Genomic DNA, 25,947 nt, shown 5'->3' with positions numbered 1-25,947 from the left:
TTTGTGTATGACCTTCTATAAATACAACTCACATTTTTCAATAACTTGTCTCAATTCCTAATTACTCTCGAGCAACATTTTGCTTTATAATACTTATTATGACTATATATTGTCATCATTAATACATTTCTGAACGGCTTTTCTCAAGATTTCTATGAAAGCATCCTTTAATCATAATAGCCATCATTTATGATCTCAAGTCAACATTTTCAAAGCAAGTGTGAGTCATTGCTTCATTCATGTAACTGTCTAATTTACTGAATTTAAATAAAGCTAAACAGCTAATAACTTGGTGTGGAAAGTACGATTAAAACATTCACCCACACATTTCACACCATGAATTTATCTCATGGGCTATTAGCCTGTATTTGAATACACAGTAAAAGCTACATATTTATTGAATTTTTCTAATGACTGTCAGTATCTTTTATCAAGGATCACAGGCCATGTTTAATCATTGCAATGGAAAATATGTGTCAGCAAATGTCTTCATAAACTCCTTGTAAGGGAGAAAATCAAAAGTCACATCAATCAGGTGTATCAAAATGTCCACTGTCCTTTAAATCGTAGGGCCTCTTGGCAGAAGCCCCAGTACATGAATTACAAAAGTGTGGGGTTTTGGTCAGAGATATGTGTATATACACAACTTAAAAATAAATTGTAGCACTGATTACAGAGGTTGTAAAGTCTGGGATGTTTGCAAGAGATGAACTGTAAAAAATAAACATAGGTCTCATACAACACAGGTATATGTATACAACTGCATTCTTAGCTCTTCATTTGTAAGAATGCAAAAATTAAGGCAGGGTCTTAAAGCTCAGCTGCTTATGATGGATTCTGACTTAAAAAACTCATACCTTATTGAAAACTGTAGTTTTTCCCATCTAAGCAATCACACCTGCTACTTAGGAGATTAATAAAGGCTTAACTGGAATACATTTGTTTATTTACATCTTTAAATTAAAAAGCCAAAATTCTATGTCACATTTTCAAACAGTATGAATTTCATTTATGTGGTCAGACAGAGCCGTCAGAAATAGAAAACACATCTTTTCTCTTAGCAAGTCCATTTCTAAGACCGGCAAATATTCATGAAAAGTGGCTGGTAGAAATGAAGGATTTACTAAACATGCCTCAGAAAAGCAGACAGTCTTCCATCACAAGAGTTTTTAGGTGACGGCTGCAGCTGAGGATGTTACGTGGTGTGCGTGCGTGTAAATAAACACATGTGTCTCTGTGTTATGTGTTCTCTCTGTATGTACAAGCAACAACCAGTTCATTCAACAGGAAGCATATTTTCACAATTAAATTTGGTTTCACATAATCACTGGTGAATGAGATTATTTCATATCCGATAAAAACGTAGGGTCCTTAGCTTTTGTTACTAACCTTTGTGTCCCCCATTCTGTGTGATTTGTCATGTTCATCTTTAGAGCGACAGTTGCTAGCATGATATCTTCTGCCTTTTGTTTGTTAATCGTGTGTTTTCGAAATTTTATTTGATTGAAGTCATATCAGAAGCATTACAGTCTTAAACCATTCGGTTCCTCAGGGGTGCTTCGGTATTTTAACAGACTCCCGTTGTGTGTTTTTGCAGCAAGCTTAGTAGTGGAGGAGCGAACGAGACAGATGAAAATGAAAGTGCATCGATTTAAGCAGACAACAGGGTCTGGTTCTAGTCAAGAACTTGATCGCGAGCAATATTCCAAGGTAAAACCAGTAATAACCAACCAGTAGTTTCCCTGGTAAAAATAGTACAGTGTGTGTAGCAGGTAGAACCAGTGAGCACCAAGTTACAGGAGAGAAGTTACCCTTCAGATGATGGTCTTGCATCATGACCTCTCTCCTCTTGATATTTTCATAAGATGTAAGTTTAGTGACATATTATTTATTAACTTGGATTAAATGTTTTATCTAAAAAGAAAATGGAAATACCTGATATGAAAGTCACTTGATGATCAGTTGTCAGTAGTCAAATTCACATAAATAAGCAAGATATGTGAAGCCATTTTATTGCTTGAATATCATTTAATATTGGATTTTAAATATTAAGATATAGGTTTATACTCTTAAGTGCCATTTGAGGTTGATATTACTATGGAGATTTTTTAGTGAATGACAGAAATTATGTGATGTGAGATTTCTTATTGATCTGTCTTTAGTGAGAAAATAACTATTTCAAACTCTTAGAAACTGAAATTCACACAATTTCAAGTGCATAAAATCTAATTTACATTTCAATATTATTTTGTAAGAATGCAATAAGGAGTTTATAAACTGCTAACTAGAATCTGATCATTTTGATTAAAATATGTATAGAATTTGATACTGCATGAAGCAATTTTAAATATATTACCTGGTTTATTTTAAAACCTTTTTTTTAAAATACTACGAAAGTGGCAGCAGCCACTACAGGACAACCCGTGTTATAATTTGATGTCAAGAATACTTTTGGAAGTAATGACCTTTTAGGAACTCAAAGTAAAATTAAAACTATACTAAGTCAATGTTGTTAGCTTATTATATGAACCTAGAAAATCCTCATTTTTAAATATTGGATGTTGTTCATTATATAGCGAGATATTCAGAGACTAATACAAAAATATAAAACCTGATTTGTCACCAGCCCACCATAGAGCCACGTGTGTTGGACGCCCACTCATCAGTTTATATCTTAGTTTAGCTGCAGAAGGGTTCCAACTGGGCAATGTCCAAGGTCGCTGTGATCCAGTGGGGCTCAACTCCCTAGGAGTCTGAAACAATATTTTAAAAAGTAAAATCAATAAAGAAAAAAACTCAGAGAGCAAAATATCTTGATGTTGCACAGAGTTGCCGATTCCAGCTCCACATATTTTGTTCCTCCGGTTTGTTCTTTGTGATGTTATCACTTAATCAGCTATTCGTCTGTCTTTATGGCTATCATCACCATTTTTGCTTAGTGTTACCACAAATGCAGTAAGAATTAGGAAGCAGAGCAAGTTAGGTTTTCTCCTTCCACTGTTGCCCGTCCTTATTTGGAAAGGATCTTTAAAGCTGGAATGCTTTCTCCATGTCTTAGCATTATGTCAAAGGATGAGGTCAAATAGAACAGCAGGGAGAGGCAGAGCCAGTGTAGGAGACAAGAAAGAGGTAAATAAAGAATCAGCATAAAATACCGAAAGCCTTTCTGAACAAGGCCCTCTAATCATTAATCTGTTGATCAAAAAAGTTATAAAATGAAGTACCCTAGAAGTCTAAACCACCACTAACGCATATTCATAACGGATCAAAAGTAGGCTTATCTTCATTGGGAGATTCCAAATTTTCTGATGGGTAGAAATTTAAAACTTGAAAATACCTCAAAATGATCTATTCCAGCTCTCTTTATTTACACCCCCTGAAGGAAGGAGGTGCTTTCCCAATATTAGCAAACCCTTTCTGGGGAGTCGTGAGCCCGCCAGCTCCTGATCTGGAAGCTCAGTGCCCTGTGTTCCTTTTCTGACATCACTGAAATGTACACATGACTCCAGTTTGAATCAGAGTTTCTTCTGTGGCTTTTGATTTGCATGTAGTTAAATCATCATATTCTATCATTCCTTCCTTATTTGCACAGGCATCCTTTTCCCTTTTCTCTCTCATTGCATTTCAATATTAATTTAAAAACCATTACTTTCAAAGATATTACTATTGCTCTTACTGCATACATTGATACTGCTATATTACATAAATAAAATTATTATAAATTGTATCAATAAGTGTGAGATCGAAGATATGGTATCTTTAAAAACATAAAACTATAGGACAGGAAAAATATATGATAAAATAACAAATAATTAGCTTATTTTTAATTTTATGTAAGTAAAAGGTAAATACTCTCTGCAATTCTAGTATTCCCAGTGCTTACAATAAAGTTTTTAAATGGTTTCCAGTGGTAATTTCAGTTAAACCTCTCTCTTCTTAAATTTATCTTTTTACCTCATCTTTTTTTACGATTTACTTTACAAAGATCTATTTTTACTTATATAGTTGAGAATCAGTATTTTCATAAATTTAATTATACATTAAATTTTGAACTTTATTCCTTTACTGACTTATTTTTAGTGTTTTAATCCTTTTGGCATTTTGGATGAAGCAGTGCACCTTAGTTGAGATTCGGGCAAATTAGAAATTGGTTAACTGCTTTCAAAACATTATAACCAAACACCAACAGAACTAGATGTTCTTCAGGACAAAGAATTGCCAGGCAGATGTAGTATATATAATTCCTAAGATGTTTCAAACCTGGCACCTCCTTTAAAGTGTGAAATGAACCTAACTCCATCCTGAGTAAGGAATGAGTACTAACTTGGCTTTGGAGAAAACACAAAACTGCATGAGGACCCCTGAAATGTGACCCTGCGCTTTTTTCTCACTGATGTTAGGCAGAGTCGCATGCCTTGGTGATGGCGTGAAATTCATAACCTGAGAGTGAATTTGCATGTTGGCCTCCCATTTTAAAGAGTGCTTATGTTTCTGGAACCGAGGGACTTGCAGGGTTGACGTGATGGGTTTTGGAGGCAGCTGCTGAGGGTTTGTTATTACTTATGAAAATAGCAGCCCTGTTATTAGAGCTTCCCCTCACATCAAGGACGTCTTTCCCTGTGATGTGATCTGTGTAAGTTTTCCCTGAGGATGCTACATTTCTCAACATATAATTAACATATTTCCGTTAAAATATTTAATTGTTAAATAGGAAATGTCAAGAATCATGCATGATGAAATGTCAAAATGATTATTTAAACTTTTAACAGATTTGGCAAATAAGTAGACACAGTAGTATAAAGTGAGTATAAAAGCCTTTCCTTTCCTTCAAATAACCAGTGTGAAGAAGAGAACTGTGATATCATGTCAGAATGATAGATTATTCTTTACTCCAATATAAAAGATTTTTAATATGACAAACAATATTTTAAAATCCCCTTGTTTTATCTCTTGACTGGAATAGAAAAAGTCTACAGACAAAAAGGGGAAAAAGACATGACTGATAGAAAAGGAGGATTTCTTTAGTTGGAGAAATAATTCCAAGCACACTCCCATACCCTTATATTATAGTTGACCCTGCTCATTATTGGCATTTGCCAAATAAGGGGAGCATTTGTTCTGGGGTCACACCAGAAAATCTCCTACCGCTGGGTAAATTTTTACTGTATTAGAAGCCAACTCATTCATATTCTCTCATGAACAAGCTATCATTTCAATGTTTGGAAACATTACAATAATTACATAATATAGTCACATAGCAAAATAGCTTCAGAAACAGGTAATATAGGAATTATGTTTATACCCCAGTCACAGAATTAAATTCAGATTCCACTATGTGAGCATATTAAGTTTTTACGTCTATTCTGTAAATAAAAACACAGTTCTGATTGAAATGAATCCTGTCACTCAACGCCATGCTATCAGATATGACAGAAGTTGGTGGTAAAAATTCTCAAGTTACTTTGAATATATTGTCATAAATCCTGTTAACTTTAGATTATACACAAAGTTGTATAAATAGCTCCTTTCTGAACATAATTACATATATGCATTTTCTTTTGGATTATAATTTAGCATACGGCTTCCAAACACAAATCATGCAATTATGAAAAAATTCTTTGGAAAGATTATTTTATAGATATTCTATAAATTTGGAATTGTTTTCATGCTTTATGTGAAATTCTTTGCCCAATGCATACATGAGAGGTGGAAAATTAAAATTAACATTTAAATACCTTAGGCCTGAACTACTCTTATTTGAACAATTGTTAAACAAATGTGATCCTTACACTAGAAGATTTTAAAAATATGCTATTGTCTTATAGTTCTTTTTATTGATACAGATCCACATTTTAGCATAATTTTATTTAGTATTTTTTAGCAAGACAATTGTTTATATAAATTTTTAGAGATTGAGTGCTTGGATTATTTTGGAGTCATTAAAACTCATCTGATATGAAGCACAGAAGATGGATGAATTTTTCTACAAGTTTTACAAACATTTGATATTTTCACACCTTAGCGCATAAATGCAAAATTAAATTGCTTGACCGAAACTTAAACATACTCAATGTTTGGTCATGCGTCCCTTTAGTTTATGTGTTTGTTTATTTTATATAAGAAGTTATCTTACCTTCCAGTACCTAACAGTAGAAAATCTATTATATATTTCTTATTTTAAAATTGTATATACTTATATAACCTAATTATTATGATTAAAAACATATATAAAAACAAAAATATAGACTGTAAAATCTATTCACTGTATGATTTGTTGCAAGAAGGGAGTAAAGTAGAACAAAAAGAGTAACCACTTTGACACCTTCCCAAGTTTTAATCTTTTATCTAATGATTTCTAAGACCTTAGGTAATAAACACTAAAGACAAATATAAAGACACATTTAAATATGAGATGTAGTGTATATTGAAATTTTAATAGGATTCCATTTTTTACTTTCAACACTTAGTTGACAGCCTAAACCTGAAAATGACTAATTAAACCATAATAGCAAGAAAGTCAAAGTGCAGTCTCTGCCTTCATCGCTTTACTTGTCTTTGGCACGATCCCTCTGCTTTCATGTCAGCTCTTTTTTGTAAAGAGTTATATTTTTTGGTGAAATTTGAAAGAATGTGATGTCTTAGAACAAGGAAGATGTGTAGGTAAGCTGAATAGAAGTTTTAGAAGGACTCAAGAAGCACAGACAGACAGAAGCAGTCTATTCCATGGATAGAGTAGAAGCTGAGTAGGATTTGTAGGCAGCGATGAAAACCCAGGCAAGAAAAGAGAGATAGATGTACTAGAAAAAATAAATAATACGATTTTGAGGTCTTACGTATGTGCAAATCATTTACTCAATGAGTTTTGAATGAATTTTCCACCCAAGCATTGACACTTTTGATTATTTTATGGTTCAGTCCTTAAAAGTCACTTCCTACCATTCGAAGGAGGCAGGATTGTTATATTGGAAACCATATATCATGCTCGTGTTTGGGTTGTTTTAGATTCCACACCCATGTTTACGAAAGTGCACTTTTGCTTGATGTGGGCTGAGTAGTCCTTAGCCTCACCGTGTATGTCTCTGTTTCCCACCATCCGATGACAGAGCTCACACTCTCTTGTTTTAATCCTTAGTATAACGTACATACAGATCAGTACAGAAGCTGCGACAACGTCTCCGCCAGGTCCTCAGACAGTGATGTCAGCGACGTGTCCGCCGTCTCCAGAACCAGCAGTGCCTCCCGCCTCAGCAGCACCAGCTTCCTGTCCGAGCAGTCTGAGCGGCCCCGGGGTAGGATCAGGTGAGTGGACACCACTTGTACAAGCCATGTAAAAGTGTGCCTTGCTTCCTGAATATTCTTGCTTAGAGTTTAGGTCAAGTAGCAGAAACATCTCATTGAAACAACTGGAACTAGAGTAGGTTGAGCATTGATTGGCTGTTGTATAACCTTACCTGGACTCTTTGGTACTTACTATCAAATGGGGCTTGTAACCAGAGTTGTATTTCAGAGATTGCTCTAAAATTCCTTCTAATATCATTAAATCCACAAAGCATTCTTTAATCCAGTGTCAGAAAGCTCTCTCTGTAAAGGGCCCATAGTAAATATTTCAGGCTTTGCAGGATAGCCTCTGTCTCAATGTGTGACAATGCCATTGAGGCACAGAAGCTCTGCAAACCAGTGAACACAGTGAACCTATTCCAATAAAGTTTTATTTACAGAACAATGGAGAGCAAGCTGCATTTTCCCCTAGGCTGTGGTTTGCTGATCTCCTCTTTAATTGCATAGCGGTTGGTCTGCCTTCAGGTGGATGTGATAACAAAATACACATCCCTATTTTTACATTATCTTCGGAAAAATTTGGCTGCATGATTTTTGAGGAAGAAAGCAAAGAACAAGAGAAATTTTAGGTCGCTCAACAGCAAAGGACTAAGATTTTATACAAACGATGAGTAGGAACCACATTGTAGTGATTGGAGCCAAGGTTAAGTTACTCTGTGGGAAAACACCAGTTTATCAAATCACACTCACTGTATCTATATCACAACAAGAAGCAGAAGATAGAGGATTTTTTTTTACCTCCTTGACTGATATGACTTTTCTTATGTATTGAGAGTGGGAATGGGGTAGACCTAGAAAGAGTGCAAATAAATTTCTTAGTGACAAATCCATTTTCTCCAGGCAGTTGCCTGTTTTAAGCTTCCCTTTCCCTTCTCAGTGGTTTAGAGCACATTTGCGCTGAGTTATTATTATGTAAGTGGATTACTTCAATGCAGGCAGTTAAGCTAATGGCTTAACTGAAGTTAATGTGAAGAAGTATTTTCTTTTAGTCCCGTACTTTAGGTCAGGGATTTTTCATATGTGGTGCATGTTTGATTTCTTAGAACACTTTAGGAGAAATAAAGAAGGTAAGATGAGCTATGGGAGGAGCAGGTCTTCCTTCTGACACTCAGAGCCCAGTTATCTTTTCATGTGTGTTCTAACCCCTGAATATCCTCAAAGGTGCATGGACACACACATACACACACATACTCTCTCACACACACACATATACACACACACAGAGTGACTTTGTGTCCACCATCAGCCATGTGGTAAAAACCTGAGAGGAGGGTTTGTAATGAAAGAAAAAAAAAAAAAGGAACAAAATGACATCAAAGTGTTTCAGGCTCTTCAGCCTTAAACAGTCCCAATTCTTTTAATATTGTTAATAGTGATTTTTCTTAATATAGTACTGCTTTGCATTTCCTTTTTTTTTTTTTAGTAACTAACACCTGCATAGGTTTTAACATTCTGTTTATTCGAGTTCATGGATAAAAGATGAAAAATGTGGTCACTATGATAATAGATATATTTACATTTCATAATAGGTACCAGCAAACTTTTCAGTTCCTATCAAACATAAGGACTTTATTAATAATTTCCCAAGACTTCATGGAAGTATAATATCTAGGCTGCATACTCAAGGAGATTATAATTTATTTAAGAGTTTAAAATGTATTTTTATATCCTGGTTCCCTGCACAGCTGACCGTTGAACAACTGTTAGGATAGAATCAAGACTCAAACCCTAGTTCTTTTGATTCCACATGTTTTGATCTCTAACTGAACACAAATTTTTTCCCCACTGTTACTTTACAGATCTATGGAATGAATACACAAGTACTATATTGAAAAAAATCCTTACATAAGTGGACCTACACAGTACAAACCCGCGTTGTTCAGGGATATATGTCTTTGCTCAGATCTTCCTATGACACAAGGAATGATACTCTTTACATTGCCTTGGATGGGTTTTATTCTGGAAGTCATTAAAAGGATTTAGGAGACACTGTTGCAGCCCCTGAAGACAGTGCTCAGTATCTAAAAGTCAAACAAATGTCCAGTATCCTCCCGAAGGACCATAGCGAGAAACCACTGACTTGGTCTTATACGTATCATACAGAACCATAGTATGTAGGCACTTAAAATACCACATACTTTTTTTTTTTTTAATGTTAAACTATCATTTACTGAGCAAAGTAATTGCCCGAATACTACCTATAGTAAGATATATTTATTTATTGATTTTTGAGGTACACCAAGTTCAATCATCTGTATTTATACACATATTCCCGTATTCCCTCCCTCCCTCGACTCCCCCCCACCCTCCCCGTCCCAGTCCTCCAAGGCATCATCCATCCTCAATCACGTATGGTTTTGATTCCTTCTATCCAAGTATGCTGTGAACCAAGAAAATGTCAAGATAAGCACCTCTGAAATAAGCAGTGGTCTGCGCAGTGTGATATATAGGCCAGTGTTTCCCAAGCACTGCTTGCTACACTTTCCTGTTAACAATTGAGTACACATTATTGTTTTTAAGGTTTTGAGAAATTCTCTCTGGCAACAACTTGTTTATCTTTGTTTATTCCAGTATGTACCAAAGTTATTTCATTCTGGAGTGCCTGTTTCACAGGGACATCCATTCATGTGCCAGATAGTTTTTGAGTGAAGTTTGAAAAATTCTGATTTAGACAATCAGTATCCTTCTGCCTAAGAGATAAAAGGCTGTAAAGAAAGCTTTAAAAAAATGCCTGTTTGGGGGATGAATAAAATTAAACACTTATAAGAGGTGTATAGGTTGAAAAATATAAATATATTTGGATTAGCAATCTCTAAATCATCATTTTCAGAATGTTAGGAATTCATGGGCCGTATTCTGAATCTTTTGTGTTTGAGATGATAATTAGGCAGAAAATACCTTGATCGCTCAAGGATGGCACTAGCTAAACCATATTTTTCTGTGTGAATTGAAGAAAGGGCATCCCTCCCCCCAGATGCATTGTAAATGCTTCATTCAAAATAGCCCAAAACATACTTCATATTTTCAAAGTTTATTTTCAGCATTCACATTTGTGACAAAGGTTCGCCTTAATCTACAAGGTTGCCTTTCTATATCTAAGGGAATTATAGTAGAAAAACATACACTATAATGTTTATATTAGGGTAATTAACCTTTTGTAGATATAAATCATTAAAAGTTATTCTAAAATTGTTGTTATGGGTTAAAACTACTTAAAATCCCAGTAATTTCTAGGATGATTCTTACAGGACAAAATCAACACACTACTTCAAAATAATAAGCGTCAATAAAGATTTGAAGTTCCTAGTTTTTCAGATTTGTTCTATGTGTGAGTTACAAGTTTAATTTAGTATTGGCTTAAATATTCCTCAAAGAGTGTTTTCTCATCCAACCACAAAATATGCAAAGTATATTAGTAGAGGTGGCATAGTTGATGATAAAATGCACGTAACTGGAAGCCCAGAAGGAATATGTTGAGTTTCTGAGTTCTCTATGCTTTTCTTAACATCAAAGAAGTTCATCCCCAAAAGAGGCTGAATTTTCATGATATAGGTCTGATTTTTTTTCATCTGTATCATATAACAATTTCTTTCCAGGCAGACAAATTTCAGATGTTTTATACAAAATCAAGCTATAAAAGCAAACGCAAGCATAATCCTATAATTGCTCTCAGATGTTATACAATTTTAGAAGTTCTGTCAAAACCAACAATTTCCCAGCAGCATTCACATTTGTGACAAAGGTTCGCTTTAATCTACAAGGTTGCCTTTCTATATCTAAGTGAATTTTGATAAACAAACTTGAAGAGCAGATTTGATGCAAATAGTTTTCGGTCTTTTTATTATCTCCTTTTGAAAGCATATTTTCAAAAGCAGTTATGTTTTTCTATATTCACAGTTTGAAAGATTTGAGAACTTTTTAAGAGAAGTTATCTTCTCTATCCAAATAATCTTGCAACAGTAAATTTACTAAAATCTGGCAGCTGATGTCACTAAGCATAATAATTAGTAAGCATATACTGAAAGACACTTGCTTATATTTATTGGGCCATTTGAAAACATTGTAGGTTAAATTATTTGATATTTTAAATTGTGATAGAGAATGAGTGCCTAGGTCAATATCTTCCAGAAAATTAATCTTGATGTTGCAATTATGCTTGAAAAATATTACAGAAAATTTCAAATGTCCCTTTTCACGATAGTCCTTCAACTCAGCAAGGGAATACAGGATACCATTTTTAAATAATCTGGATTTTTTCACTGGACACAGTGAAAAACTGGATATTGAATATCTGAGAAAGAAATATATTTGGGCGATCTTCTAGTGGCTTCTTTTATGGCATTTCTTCATTTTGATTGTCCAAGGCTGATGAGTGGGCTATTATTATTTCCTGTGACTAGACTAAAGCTGTAGAGAGATGGAAAGACTGTGCCACGTGCCCTTTAAAAACACTCCACCTTCATGGTAAAATCACTAAACCATACTTATTAGTATACCATATGACTGAACACGCCATGCATCTGAATTGCTATCCCGTGCCATGTCCGTGACATGAACAAACTACTCTTGACCTATGACTGTAAGTAACATGATGGTCCTTAGAGTAGCCAGTTAGAGCTCTCGGGGCAAGTGAGTAGATTCTCCTGGTGAGGGCCTTCCTTGCCAACCTTTAAGATGACAGTTTGAAGGCAAGCAGCATTGGTCCGGTTTGAACAGCTCCAGCCTGCTTTGTTCTTACTGTTCTACTCTGTCAATTCATTTTAGATTTACTAAGATATGTTTAGTTAAATTCTGGGACGGTCAGCAGAATATTAGAGAAATGCTTCCTGTATAATAGACAATGAAAATGGTCAGTGATAATAAATGAAGTTTTCAAAATTTATAGAAACCCAGGATATCGTATAAAGATGGGAGTTATTTGTTGAAATGATCATTTGTAACTATATCTTAGAGACAATGTCTGTCTCTTGGGAAAAAGTAACTACACTGTACATGGAGTTTTAAAGTCTGTCATAACTTTTTGTTATTGTAGAAATCTACTTCCCTGTAGCTTTATTTCTTCTCTTAGGATTAAATTAGATCATTTTTAACATATAAAATATTTTAAAGAGCATGTTCAATGGAAATTGTAGATAATGGTAATTAGGAACTTTTCTTTAATGAGAAAAATAAGTCTTAGTGTGTGTTTGGAAGAGTCTATAAAAATGTATCTTAGTCAAGCTGAAATAAAATCTTTGAAAGCTCAAAATCAAACTATATTAATAACTTTACTTGTAATACAAGTTAGTCTTTTTGATGTTGGCTAAATCATATCTGGTGGTGTATAAATGAGTATAAATTTCCAATTTTATTTAATTATTCTAAAAGAAGCTACACATTTAGTTTAATATTCTGTCGTTAAGTAAAATAAGAAGGTAATTCTCCCTGCTTAGTTATTATTTTCCCCACAATATACAAGAAATTATCGATAACGTACATACTGCTAACAGCACATCTTCAGTGTAATAGATTATTAGAAAGGTATAAAGTTTATACATCTTTTAAGTGCAAGGAGAATAGCATAGATGATAAATCCTATAGTGAATTAACGATATTAAGGCAGCTCTCAAATACAACCAATTCATTCCCTAGGAATAGTTTTCAAAGAGAAAAACATTTCAACTTTGGGCTTCCAATCCTGTTCACTGTACGGGATCTGTTTGTAGCTGTGATCTTGGCTTTCGACACAGAGGCCAGGAGCTGTGCATTCACCCTGAGGTTATGACCGATGCCCACAAGTACCAGCTTTGGATTCAGACCAGGCTTGGATGTAAGAGAAGCACTCCTTGGCTAAGACGTTGACTAATTGTGCTTCAATGTTGTGTAATTTCCACAGCACGTGAGGGCTTCCTCAAGGGAAGCTCCTCTACCATCCCTCCACCATTTACATATTTTTTTGTTCAATGTTTTAATTATATGTTGTTTGCTTTCTCCCATTATAAGATGTTATTTTTTTAAATGCTTTAGAGTAACCCACATGTTTTCTAGTTCCTTTGCTAACCGTTTTTCTTTCATCTTAGATCTTTGGGGAGCATTTTCCATCTTCCAGAAATATATGCATTATATTTTTAAATTATTTATTCATTTATTTACTTATGCAAGTCAATGCCACCAGTGAAGGTCCCTTAGGACTTAGACCCAGACCCACATTTTTCTTTGTTCTCCAAGGGTCTTGGCTTGTGGAAGGGTTTCAGTTCTCACTCCCCTCTGTTCCTGGACCCAAGGCTCTAAATTTCTCATCTGCAAAACCTCCCAAGACATTCAAAACTCACTTAGCAACCTGTTTTCAGTCTTCTCTTGGTCTTTAGGCCACAAGGATTTGCCTTTCCTTCTTGTGAACTTAGGTTTGTATTTTAACAGGTATTTGTTGTCATTTTCCCATCATTTCTACGTATTGAGGAGAGAAAGGATTTTTCAGAATATATCATCTATCACTTTGCTAGAAATAGAAGTTCATATTCAGTGTGCTACTATTTTCTTAGTTTTTTAAAAAAATACTCACTTAAAAGGATAACATTTAAAACAAAATTAATAAATAATAATAAAGAATTTGTAGGTATACAAAGCAAGAAGAACTGTGGCAGGGACCTTATCCCAAGTTAGAGGGTGAATGCCAGGGCAGGGCAAAGAGAATTGCATCTTGAACTGGTGGTGCGATCTCAGGCACAGGAGGAAAAGTGATGGGCGTGGGGGGGAAGTGGAGGGAGCTGAGGACCAGGAAATAAGGAAGGGAAGGAAGGAAAGAACCAATGAGTGAAGGGAAGAAGGGAAGGACAGAGGGAGGAAGGGAAGAAGGAAGGAGGGAGAGAGCTCCAGCAGAGAAAGGCCCCTTGAATGGTAAGGAGAAACAGAAGCTGGGAATGCATAAATGATGTGGGAGGTGAAGGCAAATAACAGCCCAGATGGAGGCAGAGTTTCTGGGGATGTTGGAATTTAAGATGGGAGCCTGGGTGGGCCGTAGATTAAGGACAAGGTTAGTGATCTTGGAATAAAGAGGTCCTTAGAGGCTGCTTTGGACTTAGAGGCTAATCTTTGGCTCCGTCTGCTGTGGCCAAGGTGACAGGACACCAAGCACGTGAACCTGGGCGTGATGAATGCCTGGGGCCCCTTTATTCACATGGGAGCAGTGTGCCTAGGGAGCATGGCCCGTGCAGGATGCTGACAGGCAAACAAACCAACAAAGCAAAACAACAACAACAACAAAGCCCAAACCTTTAATATCAGGACTTCACACTCCATAGATTGATACACAACCATTTTGCTGCACCTAGAAGAATGATCACTGCACCAAAGTAATTAGAATTTTGTGGAGAGTATGGTACTGAGGACAGTAATAATAATACTGGACGCTACTATTTATTTTACTATTGAAGGTAGTTTTCAAAGGCGATTTCCCATTGTCCAACAAAGTAGATGTTTTTGTTTATTTTGTAAATGAGAAAATGAGATATCTGAGATTTGAAGAAAGTGTCCAGGGCTGTGAATAGCAGGTAATGATTCTGTCCCTGGAATCTAGGTCTTTCTTATCTTAAAGCTCATAGATTTGCTGTTGTTAATTTTATTTTTTATTCTGCACACGTATTTTTAAAAACTGGTGTTTTTGAAGGCAGAAATAGAAAAAGTAAGTTCAGTGCTGAAATGACTTCAATGATAAGACCTGTGAAACCAGGGTGTATTTAGAGTTCCCCTTCCAACATCTCTTCAGACAGATGAGAAATCCAGCAAATGCTGGAGCTTCATGTCTTCAGAAGGTTTTGTCCAATAGCCTTCCCCTCTCTAAGGTCCCTACTCTGCAGTGAGTGATGCTGAGAAACCCTGGATGTAAGTGTGTGAATTTGTGCAGGTGTCCAGTTGTTTCCACAGGTTCTAGGAAATACTGAAGTGAGCCTTTCCCCCCAAACCCCTGACTGGAGTGAGAGATCACCCAGACTTCAGTCTGTCCAGAGAGGAGCCAATCAAGGCTGCCTGGCCCTTTGTCAGGTGCATCCTGTTGTAACCCAGGATGGAAGCCTGGAGACAGCCACTTAGATCCTTGATCTGAAGTGCAAATTTAAGGTGTGGAGAAAACCTTGCTGGAAACGGGGATGGAAAGCCGATGGGGACAGCAGGTCATATAGATCTTATTCATTTATGATCGGGGTAGATGTATATAAGGAGGTGTTATGTATGACCACTGAAAATGATCAAGAAGAGGAGGCCTTATCCAGATTCAAGAATTCTCTGAAAGAGTGTGTTTTACAGACCCTTAGTGTTCTGGCCGGAGCACAGGTTGGAAAAGAATTTCCAGACACAAGGCAGAATGCAGGGAAGATAGAGTTTATTAGACAGAAGGTTGCTGTTTAGAACAGCGGGTCGACTTCTTGGAAGCCAGGGGAAGCTGACCCTGAGCATGGGTTGCTTGCCTGTTTTTATAGCCAGGGAACCTGCAGTTATATGCTGACTGGGCAGAGTATGTACACTTTTAGTGTGCTGAGCGGGAGAAGAACGGGGCAAATATCTTTCCTTATATGGGATGGGCAAGGGACATGGCATGCTGCTTGGGAAAGTTTGGGACATTGCAATTGTTGCATTGTACAGAGTTATAGGAGTCCTGTAACTCTTTATTCCGGCAGTATTGGCCCTTTGTGTCTGCCTTGTTCTTCGCCCTTGGAGCACACCAAACTTAGGAAAGATCACTCTTCTAGGCAGAGTTCTCTACGGGCCCCTTTAGAGTGGGACAGGGTTGACAGACCCTTGCGTGTCAGGCTCTGGTTAGAATGGATGGGAAGGTGCCTGCAGAACCTATCATGTCATTGTGAAACCAGAGTTCTGAGGAGAACTCTGATCGGTCATTAATTATCAACCAAATCATTGCAAAGAGATTTACCCTTATTTTTAAAACATTGTCAAGTACTATTTCCTTCTAAAACGTTTAACCAAATCTGGCCCAAATATGTTTCTCTATCTGTGCATAAACTCTTGATTTGATTTTATCATGATGTATAAAAAATAAAGCTATAAAAGATTCTTACTATTTACATTGACTTAAGTGATATAAAATACATGCTAAATATTAATTTTAGTGATTATGTTTCCTGTATGTTAAATAATAAAAATGATTTAGTTGTATTAATATTATCACACTTACAGCATTAGTTTAAACTATAGTTACTTATGTCATAATTTTATCTAATTGAAGTTTCTAGTTCTGGAAATTGGCCAGGTCTGAATATCAGATATGAAAAAAGAACATTGGGGAACATAGCCAGAGCAAGCGTGAGGAAGTTGAGGGATGCGAGAGGGTGTGAAAAATATGAAAACTAATATGATTATTTAGTAGGAAGTAAAGTAGTAAATTGAATATATATGCAGAAGTAAATAAAGAACTGAAAATATATGCAGGCACTATCTATCATCTATCTCTCTATCATCTGCCAACTTATCTATCTACTGGTCTTCCTAGGTGGCGCAGTGGTTGAGAATCCGCCTGCCAATGCAGGGAACACGGGTTTGATCCCTGCTCCAGGAAGATCCCACATGCCACGGAGCAACTAAGCCTGTGCGCCACAACTACTGAGCCTATCCTCTTAAAAAAAAAAAAAAAATGCTATCTACCTATCTATCTATCTACCTATTTATCCATCTCTCTATATATCTACCATCTACCTATCTTTCCAGCCATCTATCTACCTAGTATCTATCAATCATCTATCTATCCATCTATCTATATCTACTTTTATTCTATCACTAACCAGTACTGAGAGCTTCACCAAGTACACCGCTTCTGTAGAACTTAATTTTTTTTTCCTGTTTAGTCATTCGTTCTCTCACTGATCCATTCACCATTTATTTGGTGCCTTTTATATGGAGGTACCAAAACAGACATGATCCCTAGCTCTGTGCTTTTAAGTGACTCTTAATATATATGTAATATGAGTGTGTGTTTATTCATATGAGAAATGGGAGTTATACCAGCCACTCCTGCCTCACAGGACTGTGTGAGAATAAAATGATGGTGTATATCAGATACTCCAGAAGGGTAGTTATGCTGTATGATTATAGCTCAGCTACTGCATACAAGATGCAAAGGCTTCAATGAGTTACTTTGTACTTTTAAAAGTTATCCTTAGAAAGCCCACCCAACGCAGCCAAAAAGTAAATAATTTTTTTTTAATTTAAAAAAATGTTATCCTTACGTGTCTCACAGCCCAGGTGACTACCATAGGGTATGACACAACACCTTTCAAAATCTGCATTTTGATTATTAATATTTGATTTTTCCACTTGACTGTGATTTCCGATGAGCTGGATGAATGTGTGTTGGCTTGGTGAAGTTCAGTTTCATTAGTGTGGAGGTTTTTGGAGTCATGCCTTTGGACTGTTGGTGTCTTAAGGAACATTACTGTCTCTGCAAATTGCCAAGTACATGTTTGAAACAGGAGAAGAACTAAAGGATGAGGAGGAGACTTAGATAGCAGGACTCCAGGCTTTACCTTCCACAAGAGCTGTTTTACTAGTAATTATTTCATTAATTCAAGACCTATGAAGTATATTATTAAAAAATAAAGAGGAAGTATTGCTGCCTTAAAAGCATACTGTGAACCAAAGTGTGTGGCACGATAAATGCTGGTGCTGTGATTTGCAGGAAGAAAATGAAAATGTGATATCTGGTTCTAATTCTTTAGCTATTAAGTATTTTGTATTCAGATTATATCATGATTTTGGCCAAAGCTTTGTGTATTATGTTGTAAGTCTTTGGTGTATAATACTTTAAGAAAAAACTCAATTTCAAAGAAAAAAAGAAAACTTGCAGACATTTGGTCTATATTGAGCTTAGTTGATCTATTTTCCTACTGCATATTTTGTTTATTACTCATACACTTGATGTGTGCAGTAGAAGAAATACTTGGGATTGCTTTTTAGCACGTTAGCTTTACACAGTCTGTAACAGACTAACCAAAGGAATATATTTTGCTTTCAAATCCATTGCTTCACTGCGCATCGTCAACAGACTTCATACCACTCTTGGTATCTGTTAAATTTAAAACAATACAGTAAAAATTTAAAGGATTTTTTTTACTTCACCATTTTTAATTTTTAGAAAATTATCACTTAGAGCTATGTTTCTTTACTCATTTTAAATACAATTACCTTGTTTTCAACTAAACCATCTAAAAGCATAGACACAATAACCAAATTTGTATAAATCAGTGCTCACTGATTGAATACATACAGCATACCCAGCGTAGTGAATCAAAAACCGTAGACCTTGAAAGATTCTCATAAATGCTAGTTTCATATAATTAGTGAAAATGTTCTCTAAGTTATCTGAATCATCCAAAATAATTAGTGGTCTTCTTTGTTCCTTTGTAAACTAAAACAACAAATATATCAAGAAATCACTTTGTGTCTGTCTTCAGCTTTATGACTTTATCATTGTGTGACTCATTTATACTATTTTATGGTTCAGACATGATATTAGAGATTATTTTCTTTTTTAATATATTTTTATTGAAGTATAGTTGACTTACAACATTTCAGGTGTACAGCAAAGTGATTCAGTTATATATACACATATATCTATTCTTTTTCAGATTCTTCTCCATTATAGGTTAGTACAAGATATTGAATATAGTTCCCTGTGCTATATAGTAGTCCTTGTTATTTATCTATTTTTACATAGCAGTGTGTAATCCCAAACTCCTAATTTGTGCCTTCCTCCCCCTTTCCCCTTTGGTAACCATAAATTTGTTTTCTATGTCTGTGAGTCTATTTCTGTTTTGTAAATAATTTCATGTGTGTCATTTTTTTAGATTCCACATATAAGTGATGTCATATGATATTTGTCTTCTCTGTCTGACTTATTTCACTTAGTATGACAATCTCTAAGTCCATCCATGTTGCTGCAGATGGCATTATTACATTTTTTATGACTGAGTAACATTCCTCTGTGTGTGTGTGTGTGTGTGTGTGTGTGTGTGTGTATCTCACCACATCTTCTTTATCCATTCATCTGTCAATGAACATTTAGGTGCTTCCATGACCTGGCTGTTGTAAACAGTGCTGCAGTGAATATTGCGGTGCATGTATCTTTTCAAATTATGGTTTTTCTCTGGGTATGTGCCCCAGAGTGGCATTACTGGATCATGTGGTAGTTCTATTTTTGGTTTTTTAAGGAACCTCCATGCCATTCTCCATAGTGGCTGCACCAATTTACATTCCACTGACAGTGTAGGAGATATCCCTTGGGTCCCTTTTGAGAGATGGTTTTCTAATGTTTCAGTACTTACTGAATATTGTACACCAGCTTTTGTTGAATCATGTGTGTGTGTGTGTGTGTGTAAACATATATGTTTAATTGAATTTATAACAGATCGGAAATACATGGATCTACATTTTTAACTGATCATTTGTAGCCACTAAGGTCCCTGAAACATTTCTTAGAATAAATATAAGCAAATTGTTGGCTTATTTAATATTTGAACAGAGTAATTATATTTTTCTAACCCATTTTCCACTTAATTTCCAAATCAAAAAGCTGGAAGCCACCTTAGTTTTAACTCCCCCCAATCCTCCTTGTAATACCTTGTTTCTCAATCCTCATACCATTATCAGCCCCCAAGGAGACCTTTGGTTGTTCTTTTCCTAAAGCCTTCCCCACATGACATTTTAACCTCACAGCTACTCTGTGTCTGTACACTGACCCCTTAGAGGACCACAACCACTGTATTATCTGAGATCTTTCCATCCCTCTCACCTCCACCAAGAACCAGGGATCACCTTTGGGGGCTTATCACTCTCATTGAGCATTTGTGTTAAAATCAGTCATCAATCGTATTGATTTACATAGAACTCATGATCACAGACCAAAGATTACAAAGAACATATGTTTTTATTCTTCTCTAGTTGCCAACTGAAAACTACCCAAATAAGAAAAAGATTAAAAATTTCATCTAACATGAAACTAGGAGACAACTACATCCTTAAGTTATAAACTATAGAAAACAGCCTTCAAATTCAGTGAAATCTGGACTAAAATGAGGAGAAATACCAAGAGTAGACACTGACTTATTCAGCTACTGGATGTAATGTAGAGTCTCTAAAAAAAAAATGGCACAAACTTTAAAAGCCCAGCCAACAATGTGCACCTAGGATCTGTGAGAACTAGGGAAAGTTCTAGACCTGGGACATCCTGAAACAATTTCATACCTCAGAGAAGCAGCTGACATCTGCTCAGAGAAGAAGGCTCGCCAGTCGGCCAGGCTGTTGGACTGTAAATAGGAATCAATTTGGGAAACACTACTCAATGTAGTTTGCAAAGAGATAAATTGCTATAGCACCTTATAACACATACATCTTCATTACTAATCGTGGAGATTGTGATAACATCACTGGCGGGGATGATGCTAATCTTATTTGAAAATAAGCAGTAAAATGACACAGCCCTTCCAGTTGCAGGTGTGACAGGATAACTTGTATCAGATAGACAATCCCACCTGCAAAGCTACAAAAGCTAAACAAGAAAAAACAAACAAGTAGAAAACTGTTTGAGGGCACTTGGAAGCAACAAAGCAGACAGAGAAATTGGAGGGACTGCAACCCTTGGAGGAAGAGAAAGACACAAAGTGACTTTGCTATCCAGTAACACAGATATGGGAGCAAAGCAGAGAGCAGCATCTTCCCAGGCTGAGGAGACAGGTGTCACAGTTCAGGAACAGGCAGAGAAGCTGGAAGCTGTGTGTGGAGGGTCCAGAAATTTGCTACAGATTCCCAGAAAGTAATTTGTTGACTGCTGAGCTGTGCCTGCATGGAAATTAGCTAAGAAATTAACCAAACAGCAGCAGCTGGAAGATTAGCTTCTGAGCAGAGGTTCCAGCAGCTACCGGGTACGCTCTGTAAGTAATGGCATGCCTTCAAGCCCAGCTCTGAACAGGAACAGGATTAATTCTCTCTGCCAACCAAAAACAATTTCAGCCTTATTATTTTATTTTATTTTTTTGGGGGGTACACCAGGTTCAATCATCTGTTTTTATACACATATCCCCATATTCCCTCCCTTCCTTGACGCCCCCCCCCTCGAGTCCCCCCCACCCTCCCTGCCCCAGTCCTCTAAGGCATCTTCCATCCTCGAGTTGGACTCCCTTTGTTATACAACAACTTCCCACTGACCATTTTACAGTTGGTAGTATATATATGTCTGTGCTACTCTCTCGCTTCTTCTCAGTTTCCCCTTCACCCCCCGCCCCCTCCCATACCTCGAGTTCTCCAGTCCATTCTCTGTATCTGCTTCCTTGTTCTTGTCACTGAGTTCATCAGTACCATTTTTAGATTCCATATATGTGAGTTAGCATACAATATTTGTCCTTCTCTTTCTGACTTACTTCACTCTGTATGACAGATTGTAGTTCTATCCACCTCATTACATATAGCTCCATCTCATCCCTTTTTATAGCTGAGTAATATTCCATTGTATATATGTGCCACATCTTCTGTATCCATTCATTTGTTGATGGGCATTTAGGTTGCTTCCATGTCCTGGCTATTGTAAAGAGTGCTGCAATAAACATTATGGTACAAGTTTCTTTTGGGATTATGGTTTTCTTTGGGTATATGCCCAGGAGTGGGATGACTGGATCATATGGTAGTTCTATTTGTAGTTTTTTAAGGAACCTCCAAATTGTTTTCCATAGTGGCTGTACCAACTTACAGTCCCACCACCAGTGCAGGAGAGTTCCCTTTTCTCCACACCCTCTCCAACATTTGTTGTTTCCAGACTTTGTGATGATGGCCATTCTGATTGGTGTGAGGTGATACCTCATTGTGGCTTTGACTTGCATTTCTCTGATGATGAGTGATGTTGAGCATCTTTTCATGTGTTTGTTGGCCATCTGTATGTCTTCTTTGGAGAAATGTCTATTTAGGTCTTCTGCCCATTTGTGGATTGGGTTATTTGCTTTTTTGGTATGAAGCTCAATTTCAGCCTTATTGGAGGAAAATAATATCACCCAGAGCCTCCGTAGCTAGGTTTTCACCTACAATATCTGGCATCTAATTTAAATTTACAAGGCATGCTAAAAATTTTAAATTAATACATAAAGGACCAACCAACTAAAAACTGACAACAGAGTTATCAAAGAGGGACCTTAAAATATCCATAATTAATATGTTCTAGAAAACAAAGAAGTATGGATGCTTTCAGCAGAGACCTGCCATCCATTTTTTATAAATTGAGTGATAATTTTAAAACTAAAAAATACTGAAAAAAGTACCACATTTAATAGGTAGGTTTGATTAATTAATTAATGGCTTATTAGAAACAGCAGAACAGAGAATTAGTGAGCTGGTCAGTGGAAAGTGTGTAAGTTGAAGCACAGAGGGAAAAAGGAGGAAAGTTGCAGGAGAACAGGACAGACATGGGATGTGATGGAAAGGTATGAGTGTGTAACTGAGTCCTAGAAGGAGAGGAAATGACAGAAAAAATACTTGAATCCTGAAGGACTGGCTGAGAACTTTCCAAAAGTGGTGAAATACATCACAGTATAAATCCAACAACCTTTCAAATTTCGAGAAATATGAAAGAAATTCCTTTCAAACACGAAGAGAAAAATAAGTCTAGCAATATCATGATCAGAGTACTGAAAACTAAATTAAAAAAAAAAAAACTTTTCTGAAAAGAATCGTAAGGGGAAAAAAGGAGATTATCTTCAGGGAAGCAACAGCAGGACTTTGGCTGAAATTTCAACAGATATTATCCAAGCCCCACACGGATGGAATGACCAAAAGCAAGAATGCTACGGGAAAAAATAACAGCATCCAACTTACTGTTTGTGCTTAGTACATGCTACACAGCAGAAAAAATCCTTCAAACAGGGAATGGACACATGAATGAAACAGCTAAGAATTCATCACCAGCAGATCTGCTTTTCACATGGAAGGAAAACGTCCCCAGTCAGAAGCCCGGAGCTGGAGGAAGGGGTAGAGAAAGAGGACACCAGGGAGAGTTAGTAAGAATAAAAGTAACAACAACGGCAACCAGGGAAAGTTAGTAATAATAGCATTTACAACAAAAGTACCCAGTGGTGGTTAAGACGTGTGTAGAAGTAAAACCTATAAAATCCCTACCTGAAAGGTGGCAGGGGAGCAAGGGAACCAAGCTGCTGTGAAGTTCTTACATTATTCTAAAAGTGGTAACATTTCTAACTTAAGGAAGAATTCTGATAAGGCACATATTTTAACCTTTAGAGTAGCCACTAACAAATACTAGAAGAACACACAAATCAGATCCTAGTAGTGGAGGAAACTATACCTAACTAATCTAGCTAGGTGAAAAGGAGAGGTGAAAAAAACAAACAGATGTGATGATTAAAAATAAATAGCCAGGGGTCGACTTCACTCTGGCCGTGTCAGTAGTTGCCTCAAATGTAAGTGGACTGAATGAGTGAGTATCACCAATATCATGGAGTGAAAAGGGGAGATATCAGGGCAGGCAACCAAATATTTAAGCGATATGAACAATTTTATGCCAATAAGTTTTATACCTGAGATCAGCATCAGCGAACTGTGACCAAATCTGGCCCACTGCCTGCTTTTGTGAATGAAGGTTTATTTAGGACACATCTGTGCCCATTTGTTTATATACAGTCTGCGGCTTTTTTCCCACCACAATAGCAAAGTTGAGACTGTATGGCCCACAAAGCCTAAAATATTTACTATTTGGCACTTTACAAAATAAATTTACCTGACCCTGACTTAGAGGAAACGTACAAATTCCTTGAAAAGCACAACTTACTAAAACTAATGTAAGAAGGAATGAAAACTTGGAAGAGTCCTATATCTACGAGGGTGAGGCAAAAATTATCCACACTCTGACTGTAGAATTTATTTTAATTAACTTTTAGACAAGACAAATACATCATTTTTCGACATAATCACCTTGCTTTTCAATACACTTTGTCCATCTGCCAACAAGCTTTCGTCTTCCCCCATTAAAAAATGTTTTAGGCTGGACTGCAAGCCACAAATGCACTGCTTTCTTCACTTCTTATATATACTACCAACTGTAAAATAGTCAGTGGGAAGTTGTTGTATAACAAAGGGAGTCCAACTCGAGGATGGAAGATGCCTTAGAGGACTGGGGCGGGGAGGGTGGGGGGGACTCGAGGAGGGGGGAGTCAAGGAAGGGAGGGAATACGGGGATATGTGTATAAAAACAGATGATTGAACCTGGTGTACCCCCCAAAAAATAAAATAAATAAATAAAAGTGAATCTTTGTCCTTGTAGGGCTGCTTTCAGGGGACCAAACAGGTGAAAGTCTGATGGAGCAAGATCAGGACTATAGGCAGGATGCTGTAACACCTCAAAACAAAATTTTTGCAGAGTGTCGACAGTGTGGGCAGAAGTGTGAGGACATTCATTGTCATGCAAGATCACAAGGCCCTTGGATGGCAGTCCTCTGTCTTTTTTCTGAAGTTTAGGCTTCGGCTCTTCAATAGGCATCTCTATCCATTCATACACACTTCTTCGAGACAAAACACTTTCTCCATACTGCCCACAAAGTCTTTAAGAAGTAACAGCACCAGGTACACCCTCAGACCACAAAAAATGAATCACGAATCACTGCACCCTGCTTTTCTTTTGTGCAAATCACAAGTGGGACATCCATTTTTGCTCTCACCACAGTTAAAAATAAACTGATATAACATGTTCACACCTGCACAGCAGTGACTGGGGAGACTGTAGCCTTGAACGGAAAGCACTGGTAAGAGTGCAACCAACAGAAGTGTTAATATAACCAGAGTGCAGATAATTTTTGACTCACCCTCAAATTTTTAAAGATGATCCTATAATTGCTTCAAACCTCTTCACAAGGAAAACTGCTGACCCAGGTAGATGCACCAGTAAATTATTTCAAAAATTTAAAGAATAAATGCTCTTAGTCTTGCTCAGTATTTCCAGAGAGTAAAGAGGAGAAATACTTCAAACTCTCTCTGTGAGGCAAGCCTCTACCTGATAAATGTGTAAGGACCAGACAGGAAAATTGCAAGCCAAAATCTCTCATTAAAATAGACAAAAGGCCTCAAGCAAAATTTTAGCAAATTGAATCCAGATGCAGAAAGAGATCACTTTGTGAAATTCCATCTGTGGGATTTTTGGACATGTTTGAACATCGAGGGTTTCTTCTACCTCGGTGGGGCCTCTCCGGAGACTCCCTGTGGGGTGGGACCCAGCCAGGCTGGACATGGTCTTGGTCACCTCAGGCCAGTGTTACTAAGGTGGTTGCAGCTACTACAGTGTCTGGTTAAAGAGAGGCTACTGGTCTGTGGCACAGGGCGATCTGTCTATCGGTCTGTCTGTCTCTATCCATCTCTATGAGAGAGAGAGAAATCTTAAGAGAGAAAATGAGAATACATTATGAAGACAACAGTTTTGTTCTGTACGTGAAAGATTGGTTTACTATTATCTCTATGTAATTCATTGTAGAGTGAAAGAAAGAAATCCTATGATCTTATCATCTCAATAGATACAGAAAAAATTTTAATAAAGTTCATTACACATATATGATAAAATAGTGAGTAAAAAGAGAATTCTCT

General features: G+C 36.7%; 1 protein-coding gene across 50 annotated transcripts in view; it reads left to right on the top strand.

The window, feature by feature from the left end:
- Positions 1–25,947, top strand: part of RIMS1 (regulating synaptic membrane exocytosis 1) — a 480,485-nt gene that overhangs the window by 379,861 nt on the left and 74,677 nt on the right. For 33 of the 50 annotated variants that reach the window (XM_057738946.1, XM_057738945.1, XM_057738947.1 and 30 more), the window contains 2 exons: positions 1,598–1,710; positions 7,133–7,299. The exons of the other annotated variants lie outside the window; for them this stretch is intronic. In XM_057738946.1, coding sequence (XP_057594929.1) covers positions 1,598–1,710; positions 7,133–7,299 — 280 coding nt within the window. The remainder of the gene's footprint in view (positions 1–1,597; positions 1,711–7,132; positions 7,300–25,947) is intronic. 50 annotated transcript variants of the gene reach the window in all.

The sequence above is a fragment of the Hippopotamus amphibius genome, chromosome 6 (assembly GCF_030028045.1).
Source record: "Hippopotamus amphibius kiboko isolate mHipAmp2 chromosome 6, mHipAmp2.hap2, whole genome shotgun sequence".
NCBI classification, from domain to species: domain Eukaryota; kingdom Metazoa; phylum Chordata; class Mammalia; order Artiodactyla; family Hippopotamidae; genus Hippopotamus; species Hippopotamus amphibius.
This window is presented reverse-complemented; position numbering and strand designations above follow the sequence as displayed.